At 33.8% G+C, this 13,231-nt stretch overlaps 1 protein-coding gene across 1 annotated transcript; it reads right to left on the bottom strand.

Annotated features, from left to right (window-relative positions):
- Positions 1–1,775: 1,775 nt before the first annotated feature.
- On the bottom strand, positions 1,776–12,942 carry POU1F1 (POU class 1 homeobox 1; the record flags this gene model as incomplete). The annotated part of the gene is made up of 6 exons (XM_058185218.1): positions 1,776–2,028; positions 4,156–4,216; positions 7,055–7,219; positions 7,363–7,605; positions 9,693–9,806; positions 12,780–12,942. Coding segments are annotated over 6 exons (957 nt in total), but the record flags the coding sequence as incomplete, so codon positions are not given.
- Between the last annotated feature and the right edge of the window lie 289 nt (positions 12,943–13,231).

Genomic DNA, 13,231 nt, shown 5'->3' with positions numbered 1-13,231 from the left:
GTATTTTTTCAAACTGCAGTTCAGACTTGACACTGATCTTGTAAGTGCAAAGGATGTCAATGAATGACATAACAAAATAATTGTTGAGGCTATATTATTTGACCAATAATTACATGAAAATAGAATGCCAACAGCAATGAGAATGTAGCATTCAATTTTAAAAATTTAAAATTATGCATCGTATCAAATTACTTAAATATTATGAAATTTGATTTTATAGCTACAGCAATATTTAATACCGTATATTCCACTATGGTTAGGTTGTGTAAGCTTCCATTGTGTAAAAATGTAAAAGTCTTTTAACTATTAATTGCCAATTTAATTTGATAGATTTAATTTGCATTACTGCATAGTATGGGTCTGAAATCATTTATCAATTGGTTACTTAAGCTGCAATTTTTTATATACTAATACCTAAAAGTAAGCTCCATTTAATTGAATTGAACTTCTGCCCAGGCATGAGCAGAGTTGTGTTACACAGCATGTGAATGCTAGATAATGACGTTTTTTAAAAAAAACTATATTCTGTTAATCTTCTCATCTGTACTTGGCTTTATTCAGATACTTGATATTAGTTAAATTAATAACTTCAGTTTTTGAAAAAGAATTGTAATTTTTTAAAAATTTTGTTTTCTTTTTTTGCTTGCAAATCATCTATAATAATTTGTATAGAATAAACTTAATTATGAGGAGAAATAATTCATCTGGTGAAAAATATCTTTAAAATACTACCTCAGCTGAAATATTGAAAATTATGTTTAAAAATTAATTATTTTATAATTGCAGATTAAAGGAAACATCTAATAGAAGAAGTAGACAGGAAAAATGCACCCAATATGAGGCAGAATTTAACTTGGCAATTTTTCAATTTCAGTTTGTTTGTTTGTTTTCTCATCTCTTCCTGCTTTAGGAATTTCTGCAATTTTTCCAGCCCTAGTAGGAGAGAGAAATAACTTTATATTGTAATATTTTATACTAATTCAGTTTAACTATAAATGATGCCAATAAAGTATTGGATTAAACAACTACAGTATATAAATATTATAATCACATTTTTTTGGTATCCGATTTGGGGTTGGAAATCAGGGGTGATGTTGTTTTGTGATAGCCATTTTGTGAATGAGATAGATAGTACCAAGTTAACTTATCTGCTAACAACAGGATCTCCAAATTCCAAATAGGGCTTGGCATAATGCTTCCCATTTAAATATCAATATACAATTTTTAAAAACTGATTTAATTAAATATAAAGAACGTATTATTGGTATGCTTAATTTATTGGTATATTTGATATTTTTAACAAATATTAGATACGTTTTCCTTTCCAGCACCAAGAATTACTCCTTGCAAAAACTAAAAATGTAGGCAATAAAGTGACCAAGCAGTCTTCATAACAGGAAAAAAAATGCATGTTTTTGAGCTTTCCAAATATCTTGTCTTTCTGCACTAATATGATGGGTCTTCCAGAGCAATAGACCCTTCACAAATGATTTTGAAGAATGGCCTAGAAGTTGCACAGGCATAATTTAAAGTTGATATGACTTTTAAATAGCTAGGCTTCTTTTTCCAGCTGGTGTAGAATCCTGAAGAAAAAGAAACATCTTAATGAATAGCAGGGAGGTGTGAAGTGTTCTTCTCAATCATTTTTGAAGTACATAGTTTTAATGTCTTCTTTTAAGTAAAGGTACTTACAGAAATACATAAACTTTCACTATTAAATACATTTATAAAGGTGATATGCTATTTTCTTTCTTGTGTAGTAGGGCAAGAAGTTTTTCAAACGAAGCTAAGAAATTCATTTGTCTGTGGAAAGAATTCTAGCACTCTTGATGGTCCTTAATAATGGAATTAAAAGTGTTCTGGTGTAAACTTGTCTTTACTCTCTTTTCTCTTTGTCTTCGATTGCAGAACCAAACTCTCACCACTTCCTTTTCCAGATTGAGCCCCTCTGCCATTCTCATGATCTCCTGAGATGAAGGCTTGCTCTGTTCTGCAAAATGGCTTTCCAAAGCTTCTTTTGCGGCAATACTGAAAAGAAAAATACCATATTGCAATTATATTCCAAACAGAGCTTTTCTTTGTGCTTTGTGAAAACAGCGTGTACCTTATTATATTTAATCAGTATCTCTGTGTTGCAAAGAGAGTGAAATCATGTGTACATTTTATATGTCTGGGTACACAACAGATAGACTATAGAACAAGGGTTCTGGGGAAGGACACTTCCATGTTCACCCCAATCAGTGCCTAAAGTAACATAAAAAGAGATTAGCAAAACAATTTGTGGAACTTTTAATATCCTATGTCTCAAAGGTGCTTTTTCAAGAGGCAAATGGATTTTCTGGGTTTTTTTTGAAGACGTTTCGCTTCTTATCCAAGGCAATTCTTCAGCTCTGAAATCCTATGTTGCCATTCGTCCCCTTACCAGATAATATTCATTAGAGTGGCATTAGATTTAAATTTTTAATTCAGTAGACTTGCAGATAGTTTTTTCCAGAAAGAATCTCAAAAGAACAAAAATTCTAAATAGATAGATCGATAGAGATATATAGATGATTTGGCTAATGTAATTGTATTGCTATTGCCAAAATTTAAAGAAGAGTCCTAGGGCTAATGGCAATTGTAAGCTTATTGCGCATAGCTGAGAGCTATAGGGGCCTGCTGATGTTCTGCTTTTGGCTGCTGCTTGACCTTATTGTCAGTGCTTATTTAGAAGGCCTCAGCGACAACAGTGAGAAGAATTGTCTTCATTGGCCTTATGTTCCCCATTCAATATAAGAAAGAAAAAGTAACAAATTACAGGAAGAAAGGATCCAAGGCTCATGGTTCTCTCAGTACTTCTAAATGATGTATATTTAGATAATTGTCCTTTGCTGCTGTTCCTTCCCCTTACTATTGCTTTGATATTATTGACATATTTTATGACTTACCTTCCTGGAAATAATGAATATGAATAGTTCCATTTATCTAGGGAATACTAAGGACAAATGAGAATGAAGACAATGTCTCTTGTCTTTCTCTTAATCCTGTGAGCAAATTATTTTGCTTCCTTTTGTGTCAATTTGGTTCACAAAGATCCTTTTCTGCTTTGATACAGTTGCTTTGATTTTGCTTATAAATGCTATAAAAGATTCTATACAGTAATAACATTTTTATTCTTAGTTTTAACAGAATTCATTTCAAAATGCAATATAACTGTACCAACAATTCTAGTCACAAGAGGGCAGCACAGTACTTCAGTTTTGGTATAAAAGCAGTATTCTGTTAAATATTAGTGATAGTGATTTTGAAGTTCGATGTGATCATATAAACTGCACCCATTTCGAGCAGTTTACAATCTGATAAAATTATAAATAGCACACAACGATGCAAAAATTAATATGAACACAATAGAAACACTTGTTGCTGTTTTGATTGTTGAAAGAATCAAGTTGTTTAGATTAAAATATGTGTTTCAATGGATTCTTCATTAAACATAACTTGATATCTCAGTAAGGTAAAAAACAAGATTCTTTTCTAAGAATATAAACAAATATTTAAATGTTGTTTAGAAATTTAGAATAATAGGGTAGAGAAGTTAGGATGCCCTCCAATCAGTATTTTATTTTTATTTTTGTAATTATGGCCAAGTTAATATTTTTCAAATATTTTCTGTAACCATCTAAGAATCTTTCTATTTTTATTTGTAATTTTTCCCACCTTGCCTTGCAGTAGTTTTCTAGGTCAGAAATATTCTTGGATACCTTTACTTGTATTGCATATTTGAGATCTCCCAAAAGACTTTTAATAATTTTCAGATTTAGGAAATAGTTCCACATTCCCTGCCTGCCTGCTTCCTGCATGCCTACTGAGCACTTCATAGTTGAATTGGAAGTACATTTTGTATTGTATTGCTGTAAAATCCAACTTCTTTTCAACTTCAATTGTTCATATTTTGCAGAAACGTGTAATATTTATTTTCACAGCTCACAGAAGTTGTGTCTCACACTGTTCATTTAGAAATTCATTGAAACCTAATAGTTTAAACAGGCATGTCCAAACAGTTGCATACAAGTTGTAGATGGTTATGAGAAAATATAGTTGAGAAGCCTAATCATCAAGTCAGAATTCCTATCACTCCTGAGGACTATATATATGGAAAAGGTGCATTTTTATTACCTAATGGTGGTTCTGCGTTTTCTTTTCCGTTCATTCATGCCAACTTTTTCATTGTATAGAGCTATACAGTGGAAAAAATAATTAAAAATATTAATTTCAGGTAGTTAATGACAACGTTGCAAAACATCTTGTGTTACCTGCATTGTGTTTAATATTTGTTTCTGTTTGTATTTGGTATTTTATAAAAGATATGCTTGTATGTGATAGGGAGAGATAAGTGCAATTGTTGTTAGTTGCGAAGTCATGTCCGACCCATCACGACCCATGGACAACCTTCCTCCAGGCCTTCCTATCATCCCAGAGGATAGGTGCAATACAGTTTGTTAAAATACAGTTTGTTAAAATTCAAACTTCTTATGACTTCTTATGTTTCTTATGACAAACATGCATTATTGTTGCTATGGTCTTGTATAAATGCTAAATTGTTTAGAATTATTTTGTGCAATACGGCTGTTAAAAGGACACATTTCAATCAGGAGCATCCAGTTTGTGTATATTGGGATAATGATAAGTTTTTTGGTATTTGGTCTCTGTACAGTACCACATTGAATTTGATATGAAACAGTCAAGATGTGAGTGAAATTACTTAATTCAAGGTGTTTGACAACAGTCTGATCACCCATTAACCACTGAGGAATTGCAGCCATTTTAATATACCCACCTCTATTTTTGGTGGCTCATTAATGCTGGGAGAAACTAACATAATTACAAATATAAGGATTATTTTTAGTACTTGGACGAAAACCCTTTGCAGTCAGTAAAGTCTGGAACCTATGGATATGACTAAATACTGAGTTTCCTCCTTTAAGATGCTTTGTCACACCTGTACTGCAGCCTTCATTTGTTGCTTTTTGTGCATCTTTTTGCCTTCAGTAAATAAACAGTATGCTTTTTTGGGTTGAGATCAGTGAGATCATTTCTTTGCCTTTTATTATCAGTCAAGTCAACAATAAACACTGGTGACCCAGTTCCATTGACAACCATATATACTTATGCCATAACATTGCCTCTATTCCTTTAGTTTTCTATACTTTTTCTTTCATTCTGCTACAAGTTAATTTTGATTTCATCAGTCCAAAGAATATTATTCAATAATTGGTGAGGCTCTTTTAGGTGTTCTCTGACAAAGTCTAATCTGATATTTCTGTTCAGGAGTATTACCAAGGTGCTTTACACTTTCTTGTGAAGCCTCATTCACGAAGCTATCTTGTGACTGTAGACTTTGATAATGACATGTCTACTACCTCCTTAAGAGTGTTTCTTGACTTGGCCAATGTTGCAAATTTCCTTCACCAAAGGTTTTCCTTCACCAATGACAGAATTCTCTGGTCATCGCTTTAGTCCTCTTCCATGGTCTTCTACATCCTTTGGTGCTGCTGAGCCTAATAGTTAATTTATTCTTTTATATTTCAAACTCTTGAATGTTTTTCCTATCTCTCTGATGGGTTGATTTTGTTTTTTGTTTTTTCAGTCTAATAGTGGCCTCTTTCACTTGTATAATACCTCTTTGGACATCATGTTGAATGTTCCAGTGAACTGCTACCAAATGCAAATGTAACGCTCAGAACCAAATCCAGATCTTTATCTGTTTGATTTGTCATGGACTAATTGGTGAACAAGGCAGACCTGGAACTGCTTGTCAACCATTTGTCCTATTATTTATGAGTCACCAAAAATTGGGGTGCATGCAGTGGTGGGATTCAGCCAGTTTGCACCACTTCGGGTGGTGAACTGGTTGTTAACTTTCTGAGCAGTTTGGCAAACTGGTTGTTGGAAGAAATCATCAGGGCAGAGAACTGGTTGTTAAATTACTTGAATCCCACCACTGGGTGCATGTATTAAAATAGTTGTAATTCCTCAATGTATAATGCCACACTTTGTTAAACCCATTGACTTAAAACTGAAACACTCCACTTAGTTCATTTTGATGTTGATGTTCATTTCAAATTCAGTGTGGTTGTGTACAGAGACCAAATGCCCCCCAAAAAACCTATCATTCTCCCAATATATATGAATCTGACTATATTTGACCAAGAACATTTGTTCTGCTGACATTATTTCTGCAGCCTTTGCATTTGTGTAAATCTAATATTCATGATCTTCTGAGGAAATGCTTCATAATTGGCTTCATCATAATGCTTCATAATAATTCTTAAAGTAGCTTTATAATTGCCTGAAGTGATAGAGTTTAGGACCATATTTAGGATTACTGGTTTAAGCTGTAGATTGTACTTTACTATTTCTGTCAGTGAGGCTGTGGAAATATTACTTGATTTTGTTTATATGCACATTTCCCATACATTCAGTGAACATGTGTAGTGTAAAAAGAATCATACTGTTTCCATAACATTAATGTATTTGGTCTCTATTTACTATGGTCAGTGTGAAGGGACTCTACATATGTAGATACATATGCTCATAGAAACAAACACAATGTTTGTTATAATGCAAATATACAGTAGCTTAGCTTTCTACAGATACATGGCACTAGACATGGACATAGATTGTGAGAATAATTCAGTTATTCCTTTAACAAATAATGGAATTATTGTCTGAAAACAAACATGCTTCATTTATATTTTCACTTATCCATGTACCATCTTAAACATGCAATGTAGTATTTAGGTTTTGAAAGGAAAGAAGTTCTTTGGAGCACAAAGAATACCACATTTTTGTCCCTTTTAACAAGTCCTTAAAATAGCTACATTTCTTACTTAAATTCAATGGCTGCACTCCACAACCACAGCACTATCCTAAACCTAATGTTCATTTAGTTTAGCAAGTTGCTGATGGGTGCTAGGTGTGTATCCATGTCTGTTCAAAACTTTTCAGGTTCAAATGCTGCACAGTCTTGCACATAAAGCAAATAGTTTTGACTTTTTAAAAAAATCTGTGATACCTCCTACTTGTTCTGCTTCCTCCAACCACTTAGTTAATATGGACTTTAGTTTGCAGGCATTCTTGAAACTCAGTTGCAAGTTTTCAAACCGGCAAATAGTAGTCTGGCTGAATTCAGAGCCGTGCACTGCAGCTAGAGCTTCTCCAACATTTGTTTGTGTATAACCTGCCGAAAGAAAATAGGTCTAAAGAATCAAACTAAAAATCCAAGGTCAAAAAAGAGTGGTAGGTGTAGTTATTTCCAGTCACTGAATATGATACTTTAGAATAAAAATACATTTCAGTTGTCTAGTTGCATGAATTACATACCTAGCTTAATTCTTCTCAGCTTGAACTCATTAGCAAATTTCTCCAACTCTCTAATTTCTGGAGAATCCATATCTATTGGTTCATCAAGTGACTTGGTCTTCTTCCGAAATTCCTGCTTAAAATCAGTGGTAGGATCAGTTCCAAGTAGAGATGGATGCATGGAAGTAAAGCTGTGGCCTAGAGCACATGAACTGGCACTCAGAGCATGCTCAGGGAATTTATACAGGCAAGGAGTGAGACCACCTATTCAGAAGCAAAACACATACAGCTTTCTGATTAAAGACCAGTTTTAAGGAGATAAAATATTGTGTTAATTTTATTTATTTATTTATTTATTTATTATATTTGTATACCGCCCATCTCCCGAAGGACTCAGGGCGGTTCACAGACAAAAAACAACAGAAAACATATAATAGATAAAAACAGCTAAAGAATAGATAGTTAAATTCAATTGATGCTCTAACTTATAAATACAAATTTAAAACCTCATTTAAACCCCTTTTTTAAAAATCTTGTTTTTAAAAATTTTGTTAAGTGTATATCAATCATTGGTAAAGAATGGGTCTTACATCGTTAGTGATTTGAATTCAGTCACAATTGTTTTTAGACAACATGTGCCTGAATATTAACAACAGTATTATAATGGTATCTGTAAAGATATTAAAGATGAAACAGAATAGAAAAAAAAGTCATTCAAAAGATCTCTGAGCTCAGAAGGCTGTTGAAACCTCAGATTGGTAAATCTACATTGGACAAAGAGTAACTGATTTTTTTAAAAGACCATCTTTAAGATGGAAAGAGTATAGTGAACTACCATACAGTAGAGATGTTGACATCAAAGAAATCTTAGTAGATATTCCATAAGTACAAAGATCTTTAGTATCAGAATATTAAGATAGATCACCACTCTAAGTGGAAGTTGGAAGATTTCAGGAGTTAATGGATTATTCACAAAAATATGGTAAGTAATAGAAGAATAGAAGTTCCAACCAAGGTATTATAGCAAATTTGGAAAATGATATACTAGCCAGCAGAAAGGAAATTTAAAAATAGTACAAATTATACAATACCTTAATTTTACAAACTTGCAAAATAAAGCTTAGTATCATCTGATTCAGATAATAACCTTTTATAAAAGGGAAATTACCAGGTAATCAAGCTGGTTTTAGAAGAGACATCATTGCTCATTCACATTGGTTAAATGCAAAATCCAGAAAATATCAAATCAACATGAGCCTCACTGATTGTAGAAAAGTCCTTGACTGGATCAACCAAGTCAAATTATGGAATGTGTTTACGAGAATGGGAATCCCAAAACATTTCATTGTCATCATGGAAATAGGACAAAATAGAACAAAATGGGACTAAAAAACCTCATTCCAAACAGAATATGTTAAAATGCACTAGCTCTTAAGTTTGCAAAAATTAGGCAAGCCTGGTATTCTCTCCATATTTATTCAATTTTTAAGCTGAAGGCTTTAAGGGAGGGAGGCTTTATGAAAAACATCTACCTTTACTGAAAGGTTTATAATGCTGGAAAAAGTGGAAGGAAATAGAAGAAGAGAACAAGAAGCAGCATGGTTAGGTAGAAAACTGTAGACCAATAAGGAATCAATACCTGGGAAAATCCCAGAAAGAATAGGCAAACAACGAGTTTGCAAGCACTTAGGAAAAATCACGGTGATTACTAGAAGCCAGTGTGATTATATTAAAATATGTATCACGACAGACAAATCTTTTAGCCAGGTAATTATATTACTAGACTAAGAGAATGGTGTGGATGGAAAATATCTAAACCTCAGTAAGCATTTGAATAAGTTGGCTCTACACATATACAGTGTACACTGTTTTAGATAAAACAGTGAAGGATGGGTAATCCACCAACCACATAGATTAATAGTAGATTGAACAACCATGCCCAGTGTATGGTCCTTAATGGATCTATGACTACATGAAGGAGGTATGCATGAAAGTATCTGAAAGTAGTGTTCTTGGCACAGTGTTCTTCAGTATTTTTATAAATAACTTAAAGATCTAGAAATACATTGAGAAAATTTGCAAATGATACAAAAGTGAAAGATATTATAACACATCAGAACGCAGGCTCGTGTTTTAAAAAACCTTGATAGGTTGTATGTATCTGGCAAAATTCTGTTCAATGGTGATAAATGTAGGGTCTCATTTTGGTAAGAAAACCAAGTACACAAGTACAAGGTAGATAGAATCTGCACAGATTAAGCATGAGCCAGCAGTGGCTGAGCTGAAAAAGAGACAATGAGACCCTATCAAGATCATAGGAAGACAACTCTTAGTTTAAATAAGAGACTTGCCTTGTAAAGTGCCAACTCCATTCACAACATTGGGATGAGACATGCTGCAGGTCTGCAAAATACGGCTTTGAGAGAAGCTTGCTGCCAGCACATCTGGAGCAGTAGGCTTGATACCTATTAGAGATGGGCGGGAGGGAGAGGAGACTGCAAGAATATCAATTGAGAGATAAAGAATTCCAACTTAGCTTTAGCCCGTAATAGCATTAATAAATAAGAATCATTCCTGCAACTTTTTCTTTTTTTAAAAAATGCATTGTATCATATACATCTAGTGCAGCTTTTGTCAGATTGGAGCCTCCTAGATATTGAACATTTAAGAAATATTTCAATTTAAAATACTGTTGTTTATTCTGTAGATAAATTTAAGAAAAAGGGAAGCTAATGGAAGTAAGGGAATTAGATGCTTATATGGACAAATGCTTGCCATCTTGACCTATCTGCAGCAATATCTTGTGCTCTTCCAAGAACCACCTTGTAGTTTCTTTCATCTCCTCCAAGTGAACTGGGCTTCTCCTCTTCTCCCAAATTCTCTTGACAAGGGCAGCAGAAAAAATGAGAGGAGAGAAAAGCACCAGAGAATGGATAACTGATTGTAAAAGACCAACTGGACTTCTGATCCCAGTAATTGTCAATAAAGAAGTGTTTTTCCATCCGATCTACCTTTTTCCCTGCGGCTCTTAGAAGATGGACATCCTTGAGCCAGCATATTTTGTGGCACTTAGTCCACTTGACAACATGGATTTTGTGCTGTAGTGAGGAAGAACCTGTACTTTTTAAAATTTTTATAAATATATCCTATATAACTGATACCAATAAGCCATGATCTTTTTTATAATCTGCATCGGGAAGTGTCTCGACTGACTTGATATATCCACAGATAAGATTTACATCCATGCTGCTTGACATAGATATTGAAAATACTCTCATCCAAATCTTTCTGTAATTTCCAGTTCATATCTTTCAGATTTTATATTCCAATCACCTGTCCCAAAGGTGCTTTTTTCAAAAAGCAATTGGACTTTCTTTGTTTGCAAGAGATTCTAAATAAAACAAGAAAAACATATAGTATTAGTTATGGGTGATTGGAATGACTATGGAGATTCTCAGTAATCTAGGTCATGGTTGTCCCAAAAGTGCTTTTTCAAAAGGCAACTGGACTTCCGTTGTTTTTCCTTGAAGGCATTTCACCTCTTATCCACGAAGCTTCTTCAGTTCTGACTGAATGGGGGAAAATGGAAGGATTCATATTGCTTGCAGTCATCTGGTTGTTATCACTCTCATTATTATTATTATTATTATTATTATTATTATTATTATTATTATTATTATTATTATTATTATTATTATTATTATTTATTATATTTGTATACCGCCCATCTCCCGAAGGACTCAGGGCGGTTCACAGACAAAAAACAACAGAAAACATATAATAGATAAAAAACAGCTAAAGAATAGATAGTTAAATTCAATTGATGCTCTAACTTTTAAATACAAATTTAAAACCTCATTTAAACCCCTTTTTTAAAAATCCCAATTTAAAACTACATTCAGGCTAATCCTGCTCTTCGAAACAGCAGCGTCTTCAGCTCGCGGCGGAAGGACTTGAGATCGGGGAGTTGACGAAGCCCCAGAGGGAGCTCGTTCCAGAGGGTAGGGGCCCCCACAGAGAAGGCCCTCCCCCTAGAGGTCGCCAGCCGACATTGTTTAGCTGACGGTATCTGGAGGAGGCCCTCTCTGTGAGAGCGCACTGGTCGGTGAGAGGCTAATGGTGGCAGTAGGCGGTCCCGTAAATATCCCGGCCCTAGGCCATGGATATGACCAAGTTGAGTGCAAGGAATATAAATCCTTCCATTCTCTACCATTCGGTCAAAATGGAAGAAGCTTCTTGGATGAGAAGCGAAATGTCTTCAAGGAAAAACAAAGAAAGTCCAGTTGCCTTTTGAAAAAGCACCTTTGGGACAACCATGACCTGGATGCTTGAGATTCTACATAGACAATCCAGTCACCTATAAATAATACTATGTATTTTTCTTGTTTTATTTAGAACCTCTTGCAATTTTCCACTGAATATTTATCTGGAAGCTTTTTTTTTTCTTTTTAATGGATGCCAAGATTCTTTTTAGGAAGTTTAATTATTTCACATGGAGAATTGCCATGATAAATAATGTAGGTGAATAAGAAGTACTATGAACTGTTCTACAAAGATTTACATCAGTATTTTCAACTCTGGAAAATTTAAGGCACGTGGACTTTAGGGCTGGCCAGGACTTAAAGTTGCCAAGGTTGAAAAACACTGGTCTACATAGTGTCCTAACTGCAACATAAACAGTCTAGTGAAATTGGAGTGAAACTGCTTCTCTTTTCCATAGTTCCCTTTCTTTTGGTTGTTCCTTTTTCTTAAAGATAAACAAATGAATTACAACAAAAGAAAACATTTTTATTTTTACTGCAGTATGTAATACCCCTTGGCACAAGGGAAAGGAAGTATCAGTAACTATGCTGGGATGTTAAACCAAGCCAAGCCTAGTTAGTATCTGGGTGACAGTCGTTCAAAAAAAAAAGCAGTTCTATAAGCTAGAATGCGAATTTGAAGAAAAAAGAAAACCACTCCTGAAGTGAAACCATTTCTGGCATATTGTCAAGAAAGGTACATAAATAAATTATGAAGTTATTTGGAATTCAGATTCAACTTAAAGGAGAAATTATTTTTATAATAATGACACAAGACCAAAGAAAGGCCTTTATTGAGATACTTCTCATGGATCATAAGACCTTCTTATGTAAGCATTTACAAATCAATGGAGACACAATCCAAATATGTATTTATTGTACTTAATATCCATGCTTTCTATACATGCTAACACTTTGTGAAAACACAATGACAATATTAGTTAGTGGACCAAAAATAATTTCAAGTAGCCATGATTATGAGATTTTCAGGCTTTTAGACTAGCACTCACTTTGGCAGAAGATTTTGGTAACTGCCACAGGTAAGCTACAGTTTCAATTAACAATTACTTGAAATTGTCTTTATTATTCTCACAGGCTCAAAATGCTATAGGTTTTATTTCAGAAAGTATTTCTTACCTGCCATCATCCCATATGCAGTTTGTTGGTTTCCATAATGACAAGAAGGAACAGAATAATGCAGACCTGGAGGCATATTTCCCATAGTAGCCATGGAAAAGCATATATGGGCATATTTAAGGGTTGGGTTCAAAGACAAATAAATGAGACCAGTAAGAATATGTACATGAATTCATAAAACATTATCTCTATAAAAATATATGATAATTATTTTTTGGATTTGTCATGAGCTGAACTCAATGAATATCTTAAAAATACAATATTGTTTGATTTCTACATGCAGCAATTCAGTCATTCAATTTAATGAGTACAGACCCAGTTTTCATCCCATTTTGTCTGCCTAGCAAGTTATAGGCTGAAATATAGAATAAACTGGGCAGATGGTGAAACATTAAGCACATGCTGAATTATTTATATTTCCATTCATGTCATATATTTAGGTATCAATTTAG

The sequence above is a fragment of the Ahaetulla prasina genome, chromosome 5, assembly GCF_028640845.1.
Source record: "Ahaetulla prasina isolate Xishuangbanna chromosome 5, ASM2864084v1, whole genome shotgun sequence".
Taxonomy (NCBI): Eukaryota; Metazoa; Chordata; class Lepidosauria; order Squamata; family Colubridae; genus Ahaetulla; species Ahaetulla prasina.
The sequence above is the reverse complement of the archived record's forward strand: the minus strand, read 5'-3'. Positions and strand labels throughout refer to the sequence as shown.